This window comes from Siniperca chuatsi, linkage group LG1 (genome assembly GCF_020085105.1).
Source record: "Siniperca chuatsi isolate FFG_IHB_CAS linkage group LG1, ASM2008510v1, whole genome shotgun sequence".
Classification (NCBI taxonomy): domain Eukaryota; kingdom Metazoa; phylum Chordata; class Actinopteri; order Centrarchiformes; family Sinipercidae; genus Siniperca; species Siniperca chuatsi.
In genome coordinates, this window is record NC_058042.1 from 13,996,591 (window position 1) to 14,009,468 (window position 12,878).

Below are 12,878 nucleotides of genomic sequence, written 5' to 3' on the forward strand. Positions count from 1 at the left end.
TGGCAAACCATTGAAGCAGCTGCCACTTTGCTATCTGTCTGTTGTCCTGCAGAAAACATTAAAACATTTTGTGGGGAAAAAACTTCTATTAACCCTTCCTTCTTTGCTTCCTTTCTTCCGTCATTCATTTATCTGTTCTGGTCAAAAGCAAAGACACAAGAGGTACTGTGATTTCAAAAATACCAAAAGCAAAACTAATCTGAATTTTGAAATCTGGTTTGCTCAGTGTTTGCGCTTTATAATCGACTGTTGTTTTGTCTCTTGGTTGACTATCAGATTTGTGTGAGTCAGTGCAGAGAAGGGGCATGTAAACGGCAGTTAAGTGGTTTGCTTGATGAGCATGGCAGATCGGAGACAGACATCAATCCTCAAGTTCAGCTTGTTATCTGCTGGTGGAGAGGCAACCCAGCAAGGAATATAATCAGTAACATTAACATAAAGCAATTCAAGCTCCTTTAATTGCATTATATTAAACAAATTAGATCACTCATCCAAGTGCAAAGTGCTTTCTTGTACGATATTAATTGCTAAAAAAAGGAGCTGTGACAAAAGTTAAGGATGATAAATAATGTCAGAGCTGAGATTTCACTGCTTGGCTGTCTGTTATTTATCCTCATTAACTCTTCCATCTAGTCATCGGGGCTTTAATGTGGAACATTAATATTCATATATGCTAAGTGTTTACAGTCACTCTCAGAAGAGGCACGACTCACATTTAGACCTCTCTCATCTTTGTGCAGACAAGGCTGTCCTCTCCACAGTGATGGAGGGCACTCAGCTTTAACCTGCAGTGTGAGAGTTTAGGTTGTGCTGAATGTGGTGAAAGACTGTGACTCCACTTGTACCTTCCCGCAGAGGAGAAGCATCTCCTCATCAGGCTCACTTTAAACACTTGAGTGGTGCTAGTGCATAGACATGTATAATAAACACAACATGGCTGTCAAATAGTATCTCTAAAATGTCCACTTTTCTGAAGGAAAAACACTTTTGATTTTTAGTAGATGTTAGGTAATTTTTTAAACTGTTCAATGGAGTTTTAAAAGTTTATATCGCCATGCCTAGGTGTCTGCAGAGATGTATCACAGTCGCTTGAGTGCACTTAATCAAAAATTAAAACACACTTATCGCCTACACAGCTAATGCAACAACCACAAGAACGAAGCACTTTCCTGGTTTGAGTGGTGACTGTCGATTGTGAAGACAGCATATACAGTAGCAGGTCAAAGAGAGGCTAGCTAAAGATGTGCAAATGTCACCCTTAAAATATGTTGACTACCAGTGGTAGAGGAAGTATTCAGATTCTTTACTTAAGTACTAATACCACACTGTAAAAAATGTGCTGCATTGAAAATGTGACTTAAGTAAAAGAATGTTAGTATAATCAGGAAGACGTACTTTAAGAATTAAAAGTAAAAGTATATGCAGAAAAATGTCCCCTGTGACTGTTATACTATTATATATTATATCTTTAGATTATTATTACTCATGCATTAATGTAAAAGCAGGATTTTACTGTTGTAGTTGGTTGAGGTGCAGCTAATTTTAACAATTTTATGTAAAGCTGCAACTAATTATTTTCCTTATAAATTAATCTCCTGATTATTTTCTCAATTGATTCAATTGATTGTTTGGTTTGTAAAATTTCGGAAAATAGTGACACAATGTTTGTTTTGTTGGGCCTGTAAAACCCTTAAACCCTTGTGATATTACGCAAATAATCTTGACTTGAACAGACTTCTACAGCATCTGGTGTTGCTATGGCAACGCGGTGACACAGATGTGTAATTCAGACTTAAAAGATCAGACTTTTTTCAGCCAATAAAGGATTTTGTAAACCTTCAAATGCTGTGAAAAGAAAACAGGAGATAATGAGGGTTTCACATGAATCTGCTTTGTTTAGTTGTGAAGAGTTTAAAATAGCTTAAACCTACATTTTTAAGTTATTTATGACTGAGCAGTTTAGATCTTTTTGATGTGCAAGTGCTTAACATTTATTGGTCACGCAAGATTTCTTATTTCACTTTAATACTGATGGGGATCATAGAGATGTTGATTTCCTAGCGAGTAGTGTATTTTTATAATGCAGAAGCTCACATTTATTAAAGACTTTTTTTTTTTACTTTTAGACTGCCTGGAATTAGATTTTTTAGCCCCTTCCTACCCATGGATGAAAGTGTGTTTCTTCCTTTTTTGAAACTGTTGCAGTCTGAGTTTGAGTGTGCAGTAAATCAAAGCCAGAATGAGGCAATAATGTGAATGTGGACATGTTTTCATTTTATCACTTAAAGTGCACTTTAGAGGAGGCTACATGCCAGCCACATCTCCAGGGTTGAATGGGGTGTGCACACAAAAACAAGTACATAGTACTTAGATCAAGGTCAGACTCAAATCACATTCAATTATAGACACAACTGTCTATTTCAGTAACTGCAGAAATCTGTTATGGGGCTGGAAGGTTTCAACAAACTAATGGATGACTTGTGTCACCTCCACAAAAACTGTTTTTGTGCATTTTGAGTTGCCTCTCTCCTTCCCCGACACCTCTAGCAGCGACGCTAGAGGCAGACGGGCTGAAGTGTTTTTGTGATGTTGGCCTTTTTCATATGTCACACTCTGCCCTTTCTAGTCTAATGTCCAGACTGTGTGTGTGTCTGTGTAATTTTGAATAGTTGTGTGGACTAAGGCCTATCCAGTTACATTTTTGTCAAGGCACATCTGTGCACCCAATCAGACATTAATTAAGAACACAGGACATTTATGACAGCGATTAATGATTTGTGAAAAGCATTGAAAATACCCCATAGCTCCTTTTTTGAATGTTGTCAAATCATTGTTTACATTTTCAGAGGTAACATAAATGGCACCATCTCTGTGGAGCCATCGTGCTGCTTCCCTGGCAGCTCTGAGAGTTTGTATAGTGGATACTCAGGGAGAGAGGCAAACAGTTTGTTTGATGGGTAAAGTGCCAACAGCCTGGTGCAGCCAGGAGGATCTTACCTGCCTTGTCTGGGCTAAATTTAAGCTCCAACCTGAGTGCATCACATGTAGTTTTGTAACTAAATATTAAATAGACTTTGATTGATCAAAATTGTTTAAATATTTTGGTATACATTAGCATGTGTTTTTTATATTACCTTCCAGTTACAGTAAAAGATGCTGTTATGTTTTATGCTGTATGGAGGCGACATGTTTTATAATGTATTTTGCTTTTATATTTTCAGAGTTACCTTTACAACTGGCTGGTCCCCAGTGACTGCAGACAATTCATATTTCTATGTCTTTTTTTCCCTCTAGTTTGTTCAATGTAATACGCTTGGTTTACCATGGAAACTGTCAAGGATGACACCAATGTAGACTTGTTTGAGCAACCAAAAAATGACAGCAGGAATGAAGGCCAATCACCAGAGTTGTGCTAAAATGTCACACTCCAGCAGAAATTCCTCTTAATGCAATTTTGTACTACTCTGAAAAATTGCTGTAGCTGGAATGGGAAAAAAAACTGTTGATAATACACTTCTCTGCACAATGTTGTTTTTCCTGTTAAGAAAATGATAATTAATAGCTTGAAATAATTAAGTGCTGATTTTCTGAATTTCAATTACGGTGTAAGAGAATGAACTTTTTTGCAGAACCAACTAATGTCATTTTCTTGTTTTCTGAAAGATATTATGGAAGTTTTCTCTGCCCTCCATTCTCCAGTTAAATTCTTGATCTGTTTTTATTTCTTTTTTTTCCACACTGTGTGCCTTCACTTTCTTTAATGCCTCAGAATGAGATGAAAGCCCAGTGCAATTAGGCTTCTTATCGTTTTAATTAAGAAAGCCATTCGGCCATATCTGCCTCCGACGCCATAACACATAATGGCAGAGAGTCTCTGATGCCTGAAGTAGTGTTTGTGTGCGTGCATGTGTGCGTGTGTGTGTGTGTATATATGTACTGGTATGGGTACACGCTTGGGTGTGTGTGTGTCCTATTAACACAATTCCCAACAATCTCTATCCCACCCTTCTTCCCTCTTTTATCAGTCTGTGTTCTCCAATCACTATTCCCACTTGTGCCTCTCTCCAAACATGCTGTTCTATCCCTTGTTATTTCCTCCTCCTCAAAGAGACAAGGTCAGAGTCCTGGACAAGTACTTCAAACTCAATTCAAGTATGTTGTATGTTGTTCAAGTGTGTTTCTTTTCAACCCCTTTGTCAAACATTGCCTCATTAATACCATTTCCTTCCTCTGCGCGTAAACATTTGCAGCCAAATGGGCGAATTTCATGGTATTTTTTTATCTGTTTCAGCCCGTGCATACACACACAGGACACACTAACAGTTTATCAATGTACATGTAAACTACTCTTTTCCTCAAATCTATTTGCATAAGACGAGAGAGCTACATGGCTGTAACCAAATTATTCCTACACTTTATTTTCTTTCAAAAGAGGAGGAGATTAGGAAAACTGTAACTACCCTGTTAGTGGTGTTAACACCCAACCAAGCTCCTCTACTTCCCCCCCATCTGCTCCCTCCATCCTCCCTCTCCTCCCCTCCCCTGTTACCCTGGCCTATCAGTGCGGAGCAGTGGTCTGTGAAGAAATTCCCAATATCTAAATTTACACACTGTATCAATCTTGTTTAATAGACTGGAAAGCTTATAGCCGCCATGGCAAGCCGGCATAGAGGGCAGCGGTGATAAATTGTCGGTGTGCAGGCGACAGCCGCCCGTGATGTATAATGAAATATTTATGATTTATCCCAGCTAATAAACTGAAATGAAGTGCGTGATGTATGGGAACAGATGGGCCCTCTATTGATGCTGAAGCGGAGAGGCAAGAGGGGGAAGAAGAGACGGGAAGATAGGTGGAGAGAAGGAAACAGGAGATGTGATGAGAGATGCTCCAGAGGCAGTGCGAAAAAATTTGATAAAAAAATCAACAAGCATAGTTGTGTGTGTGTTTGGCTGACACTGGAGCAGGAGAAGGTTAAAGAGTGGATGAAAATGTAAAATGGATAGAGGGATACAAGGTTAGAGTAGAGAACGAATGAGATTAAATGATGGAGTAGAGGACAGATGAAAGATGGCAGTAAAAACAGACCACCATTAAAATATAATCTTAAATCCATCATTGTGTTGATTCCAGGTAAGACAGGGCCAGTTGTTTCCTTTTATTGATTCCATATTTGAGTTATAGACTTTATCCTGCTGTAGTGTCAGCAAACATGCACAGCTTAAGTCTGGAAAGAAATACTGAGGTAATGAGTCCAAAGTCTCCTAGTGCAACCCCAGCCCTCCTAAGAAATAAAGGAATAGTTCAACATTTTGGGAAATACATTCATTCACTTTCTTAGATAAGAAGATAGATACCACTCTCATATCTGTCCATTCAATATGAAGCTACCGCCAACCAATTAGCTTAGCTTAGCATAAAGACTAAAAACAGAAAAGAGAAACAGTTAGCCTGTCTCTGTCCACAGGTAACAAAATCTATATCCTGTTTGTTTAATCCGTACAAAAACCGAACTGTAAAATCAACACATTGTGATTATACAGGAGTTTTTTGTTGGACTATTTTATACTTTGCTGTGAGCAGTAACTTCCTGAAGTTAGAAGACTCCATGTGACAGTGGTATCCATTTTCTCATCTAGCTCTCATCAAGAAGGTGAATAAGCATATTAAGCAAAATGCCAAACTGTTCCCTTAATGACTGCCAACCATTCAACCATTTAATTTTTTAAATATTTTTACATTACATTTTATATATTAATTTACAGAAATTATGATTTAATCTTTATATCTCATCTCCCTGCACAGTGCTCTAAAAGCTTCTCCACAATGCCAGGTATTCAATTCTGGTTTAATATTAATACATCTTATTATTTTAATGTATTGTTTGGTGGAAATAAACAGTCTTGTAAGTCTGAAGAGGGTCTATAACCAAAATATTGTTTCTATAATTAAATAAGATTCTCTATATAAAAAACTCATATTTAAGAATATTGACTCTAGAAAAAATGTCACAATTAGCCTTAAAAACTTAAAAACTCACTGTGTGTATTTGTGTGTAGTTGTGAAAAGTAAACTCCTCCTCAGATCATTAAATCCCCAAATTTCCACAAACAGTGCAGATGAATTGTCCTCTGTGTCCTCAGTTGTACTGTAGCCACAGCCGTGGCCCATATCCCTGACCTTTGCTGACCTCTCAGTCCACCACCTTTATTTAACCCTCCAATCTTAACTATAGCTTAACCTCATCACAGTGTGTGTCTCACACATACACACACACACACACACACACGCACATCCATTCCCTGCTTGGTCCCAGCTGTGGACACACCACCTGTAATAATCCAAAAGGACATCTTCCTGTTCCTTCTTTTCTCCTCTCCGCTCCATCCCTCCTCTGTCCATTTGTCTCCCTCTCTGTCTCTCTCCACTCATCCATACTGACCCATTTCCTCTGCTCGTCATCCCCAGGACCAGCTGAGCCCCTTCCCACATACTGTACTCATCCTCCCCCACACCTGTCCCCCAGACACCTACGTGTGTGTGTGTGTGTGTGTGTGTGTGTGTGTGTGTGTGTGTGTGTGTGTGTGTGTGTGTGTGTGTGTGTGTGTGTGTGGAGGGTGTGTCTCTAAAGGATGATGTGGGGGGATCTTAAGCACTCATCCATCCACTGCACTCTGTCTCAAACACACATGCCTGCTTACACACACACCTTGTAGGGGCTCAGGAGGTAGAACGGGTTGCTGATCACAGGGTTGGCGGTTCGATCCCCAGCTGCTCCTGTCCACATGTCTCATTTTGCCAAATTTTCATCCATTTTTTGCCATGCTAGCAACATGGCTCTATATAGCAATTTCGGTCAGTCAGTCCACCACTTTGGTACGAACTGAAATATCACAACAACTATTGGATGGATTACCATCCAAAAAAATGGTACAAATATCCATGGTGCCCAGAAGATGAATCCTAATGACTGCAGTGATTCCCTGACCTTTCCTGTAGAGCCACCAGCAGGTGGCTTATCCTATTGCCATTGTGAGCATGATAGCATGCTGACGTTAGCATTTGGCTCAATGCACCATTCTGTCTAAGTACAGCCTCACAGAGTCACTAACATGGCTGTAGACTCTTAGTCTTGTTTAAAAATACTAAATACACCAATAAATTCATAGATGTTTTTCAATCAGTCCATCCATTTTCTAAACTGCTTATAAACAACAAAAAAAACTCCATAAATATATGGACCTTGACACTTTCTTACTTCATTTGTGCTGCCTCTCTCCTTGTATGGACTTGTCTTTTAGGAGACACAGCAGTCTATAAAGACGGTGTGTATTGGATCATGGGCCGCAGCAGTGTTGACATCATCAAGAGTGGTGGCTACAAGATCAGTGCACTCGAGGTGGAGCGTCACCTACTCGCTCATCCAGACATCATAGGTAAGATGTTTAGTCTGTAAGTGGGACGTGGATGCATTTTTCATTGTTTTGGCTCTGTTCTGTAGCACATTGGATGTAAAATGAAATGACTATGACTAAACAGTGGATTGTTCTTCACTGTCCCCTAAATTTAATAGGCCATTTAGAAAAAGGGCTCCAATTCCGACACTGTTCATCTGATGTGCATGTAAACACCCTCTAGTTAAAATTAAGAGTCAGCACTTTTAACCCCAGTCATTGTTCTGTTTTAAAACCAATGTGCTGAAATACAGAGCCAACATGACAAGAAATGTGGCAGCTCCCTAACACTTAAGCATTACAGTGCAAGATGAAAAAATTTGAGCAGTATAAGCTTAACTAAACTCAACATGTCTGCTTTTTGTGATTTTAACCTTGCAGATGTGGCTGTGATTGGGGCCCCTGATGCCACTTGGGGTCAGAAAGTCACTGCAGTGGTGCAGCTGAAGAAGGGGCAGAGTATGACCCTTCCACAGTTGAAGACCTGGGCAAGGTACTGTAACTTTCAGCTTTATGATCTTTCCTTTGTAGACACTGCCTGTTGGTTAACTCTAATGAAATTTGAGTGCTGTTGTGCGTATACTTGCTTTGCGAATGATGCTAAATTCAGGCCACAGTTTGATAATAGATTATTAACTGAGCTTTATAGACATGTTATATTTTTTCCTCTGTGGAGGGTAGGCTACAGGGTTAGCAATAGATGAATAACTCCAGTTTTGTGCTCACAGGCAGTAAAGTAGGGAAGATGATTGCAAACACAGGGGTATAAACCTGCATCCTTCAGTCAACAGCATTGCATGAAAAAACACAGACCCGTCAGTCATTTCTGGCAAAAAGATGCAGGGTTACCCAACCGAAAAGTTGCAAATTCACATTCCTGGTTGAAGTAGAGTTTAATATTACTTTGACTTTGCAATGTGAATGTTGTAACTGTACTGTTTACTTTGCATTTTTCAAGATGGAGGATAAAATGATAGTCACTGTGATAAGGTTCTAGGGTTGTAAAATTCTTTCTTTTAGTATTACAAACTTTGCAGCAGCAGGTAGACTCCAACCTGTACCACCAGCAGAGACTGTGACCTGAATAAGTTACAACCAATCCACCATCCTGAATTCACAAAAACAAAACACAAAAAAGAGCACCATATCCCATTGTTGCAAAGGAGTGCTGACCCTGTCTTGGTTAAATCTTATTACGCCAATTCAAGAAGTCCTGCGGTAAACAAATGAAGGCTCTTAATGCAGACTCTGCAGCTCTCCGAGCAGTTCAGCACACATATCCCCAGTGACTGGCCCTGAAGTCTTTAGATCAATACGAAGGGATGTGAGAAAAAGAGAGGCCAGAGATGGACTAATGAGGGGAGCTGAAGGAAAGACAGGAGATGAAAAAGAGGAAGATGTGGTGGAAGCGAACAAATGATTGTTATGGAGGGCTTTGTCTTATTTGATAAGTTTTTTTTCTTCCCTTTCTAAATGTCAGTAGAGTTTATTTTGTCTAACGCAGACAGTCGGTGGTGACATGAAGCCCTTCGCTTTGCAGTGACTAAAGGCACAAACAGTCCTCTTCTTTTTTTATTTTCCTCCTGTTTTATTCACCTACATAGGATTTTGTCTAACTCATTTGTCCACATTTTTCTTCATTATCCCACCATCTGCTTTTGTCTTCTACACTATCTTTCTAATACCCACCACTATCATGTATTCACATCTTTGAATTCTGTATGAGTGCATTTTGTGCGTGTGTGTGTCAGGGCTGTGTGTGTTGGGGGGGGCTCCATATGATGAGGGGGGTGTTAGATCCTATTGCTGTGGCCTGCTGGTCCAGCGTGGTAGATTACTACTGCTGCCTGTGACCCAGGTTAACACACTCTTGCGCACGCACGCACGCACGCACGCACACACACACACACACACACACTCTCTCTCTTACACACTCAGTGTTTGCACACAGCCCACTGCTGAGGCCCGGGTGTATGGGAGAGAGAGGGAGATAAAATGAGACATAAACAAGTAGATGGATGCTCACTCTTCAGTGCCCTGGCTTCAGCTGTCAGTCTGAATCTCTATCACACCCTCTGCGCCCCACACTGCATTGAACACACACACTCATGCACACACAAACACACTGCCCCGGAGAAATTGGTGACACGAGCAAGCCCCATTACAGAGACGTGTACGTATGCACATATACTCACTCACACTTTACTCACTGAGTCAGAGAGACGGAGACATCTGCTGAAAGGAGTGTTTGATGGCAGCAGAATGAGTCATTATGCTCACTCGCACCACACAGGAACTCTCACACACACACACACACACACACACACACACACACACACACACACACACACAGGCACAAACAAACAAACAAACTAGGTTAGAAGATAATAGAAAAGCTCCAGGCTTCAAGACTTGACGTAACAACCATGCACTCAAAACGGAAAAAATAAAACACTTTTAATTATCCCAGCCTTCTGTTTTTCCTTTTATTATTTGTTTTTTTAATTTCATCTCACAGTGATTATATTGTTTTGTACGAAGGGAATTGTCTGTGTCTGGAAGGCGAATTGTGGATATTAGGGAGGAGAGCTGCAGAGTGTATGAAGGACATTTCTTTCCTTATCTCGTCTACTCTGCCACAGGGCTAGCCTTTGTTTTGCAATTGTTTTCTGCTTTTGTTTTCTTTTTTGTTGTTGCATATGTCTGCGTGTGCATATTCCCATTCATGTGTGCACATTGATCAGTGTTGTGTGTGTCCTTGTACATGCCTGTCTGAGTTGAGTCTGTGTTTATCGTCCTCTCTGCAGTAAACAGTCTACAGTGTATTAACATCAATGTTTATTGCAGGGAGCACATGGCGCCCTACACCATCCCCACAGGCCTGGTGCTGGTGGAGGAGGTGCCAAGGAATCAGATGGGCAAGGTCAACAAGAAGGACCTCCTGCGACACTTCTGCTCATGACTGGACCACTTCGATATGTATGACAACATACAGGTTCCTGGTTAAAGAACTGCAGGTGTACATCACTACCTGCCCCATCTGGTCCATAGATCAGACAAATGTCACAGACAAGTGTACAGAGGAAATGCAAAGTAATGGATAAACACCTCATGGAAAATGACTTGACTCTGAGGTAATTTAATCACAACTACAAACACTGCTACAAAGGTAATTCTATTACATTGATTGACAATTATACTAAGCATTGTTTATCAGTTATTGTGTAGAGAGGTCTGGAAATCATCACTTTGATATGTACTTTTTTCTGAGACAATATGAAACAAAGCTCCATCAAGAGGACAAAAAATGTGTGCCCAAATTGCCTCTGAATTTATCAAGAAAAAGTCCAAATTATCTGAAGTGGCATTAAACTAACCAACATGGATGTGACAGACATACAATATGTAAGAAGTTGTCAAGTACAGTTAATTCATATGCAACCTAATATGACCCACTTTTGTAGGGTTTGCAATTGTAGCAGTGTCCCAGGTCCATGCTACTTACTGTATGAATTCTAAGCAGGTTTAGATTGACATGACATGACAAAAGTAAGTATGCTCAAAACAGTCAGTATGCAGACTAAAATTTTTGAGTGTGTTGTTAATGGACACTATTGTCCCACAGTGAAATGTACAAAGGAAATGGAGGAGCTGCTCACAGCTGCAAGAAAATATGAATAAATTGCAGATGGTAGTGAGACAACAAAAAATAAGTATAAAATCTTTGGAAAAAACATTTTGCTTTCTCTTTGTGAATTTCATTTTACTGTGGCCCTTTTGATGCAGTTTGTTGATTTTGTGTATGCTAACTGCAAACACAGTGAAGATTAATATATAGTACATACCTTATACAATTAGTATGTAGTATAGAACTGGGACAAAACATGTGAGATAGTTACTTCAAAGTCAATAGCCTTTATGAATTGTCTGCACCCAGCAGAACTGTGGGTTGCCCTGTTCAATCTGCCTTAAAAAGATGGGAACAGCTAGTTTAGTCTGCTTTGGCTCCTGATGAATAATTGTACGTACCATGAACAGGTTGTTCAATTGTTCCAATAAAAGTACTTAAACACAGCGGTACCTATTGTTAAAGAGTGCTTTGAGTACTCTTTTTGGTATATTAAGATGTTTTATTGGTGAAAATGGTGTGATCAGAGAATGCAGAATGATTATTTTAGTGGTAGAGCGGTGTGATCAGAATCAAGAATCATGATTAATTATACCCAAACAAAATAAAAGACAATGTGGTGTTAGAACAGGAGACATGATGAACTTGCGATCAGTGAGAAAACACTGTTAATATTCAGTTCTTACGATTGAACACACACTGATGCACTTGAAATAACAGATAATGTTTATCTGAAAATTCAAAAGTTTTATAAAATTTTAATTAAAAAGTGTTTTGGAGTTTTAATTTTTGTTTTCTACTTTTTCATAAACTACGGTGTTATTGCTGTTGTTTTCTCCGTGCATGTGTGTGTGTGTCTGTGCAGCTGTGGTTACACAGGTGTAATGAGAGCCTGAAGGCAGATTCTCTAGCAAGGCACAACACCACAGCTGGGTGCCCTGCACTCCATCTGACTAACCCTCTCGCTCTGCTCGCTCTTCTCACCTCTCATCCTTTCTCATCTCCATTTCTCCAATACTTCGCCTCTTCTGTCTTCATCACAAGTCAAAACAGATTGCAGTGGCACTGGGACCAACTTGACTGTGAGACTCCTTCTGAATGAGCCCTGGTGTGTTGTCAGAATAGGCAGAGAGTGCGTGAAGAGATAAAAGAAAAGGCACAGGACTGTCAGAGAGATTGGACCTTAACAAGAGCTGACTAGAGAACGTTGATAGAAGAGAGGGAGATGAAAGAAATGAAGATGTAGAAAAAAGTCAGTGATATGCAAAGGATTTGGAGATAAAGAAGAAAAGGAAAGAGAGATGGAGGCACTAAAATACAGTTGAAATAAACAGTCCTGATGAACAGCCAGAGAGCTGAAGATGGAAAGAAACACAAGTGCAACCCCCAGCTGATACAACCTCCTGTCCACACACACACATACACACACTCGTCCGCCCACAGTCACCAGAGACCTGATTAAGAGAGCAGAGCTATCGATCTGTGGGCTGGCAGGCCAGGATGGATGAGCAGGCAGGGCTGCAGGAGCACCAGAGGACAGCTTCAGTGCTCCCAAATCCCCTCGCCGCCCCACCCAACCACCCACGCCAGAGCTTGGAGTCAGCCTGGGCCACGGGCAGGAAGGCTAGGGCTGCCACGCTGAGGCTGCAGCTAGCAGCACAGGGTCAAAATCAAAAATGAAGCGTATCGAGCTGGTGTGCAGTAATAGATACACTCTACTGTAGGTGTGTGTGTGTTTAGGGGGCCACTCAGGACAGGTTTCAGTGCCTCCCTGGTGCACACAAGGGGGAGGGGAAGC

The 12,878-nt window shown here is 40.4% G+C and overlaps 1 protein-coding gene across 3 annotated transcripts in view; it reads left to right on the forward strand.

The window, feature by feature from the left end:
* Positions 1 to 11,866, forward strand: part of acsf3 (acyl-CoA synthetase family member 3) — a 34,865-nt gene extending 22,999 nt beyond the window's left edge. For all 3 annotated transcript variants that reach the window (XM_044205886.1, XM_044205910.1, XM_044205896.1), the window contains exons 8-10: positions 7,300 to 7,434; positions 7,834 to 7,945; positions 10,300 to 11,866. In XM_044205886.1, coding sequence (XP_044061821.1) covers positions 7,300 to 7,434; positions 7,834 to 7,945; positions 10,300 to 10,414 — 362 coding nt within the window. In that variant the 3' untranslated portion in view covers positions 10,415 to 11,866. The remainder of the gene's footprint in view (positions 1 to 7,299; positions 7,435 to 7,833; positions 7,946 to 10,299) is intronic.
* The last annotated feature ends 1,012 nt before the right edge of the window (positions 11,867 to 12,878 follow it).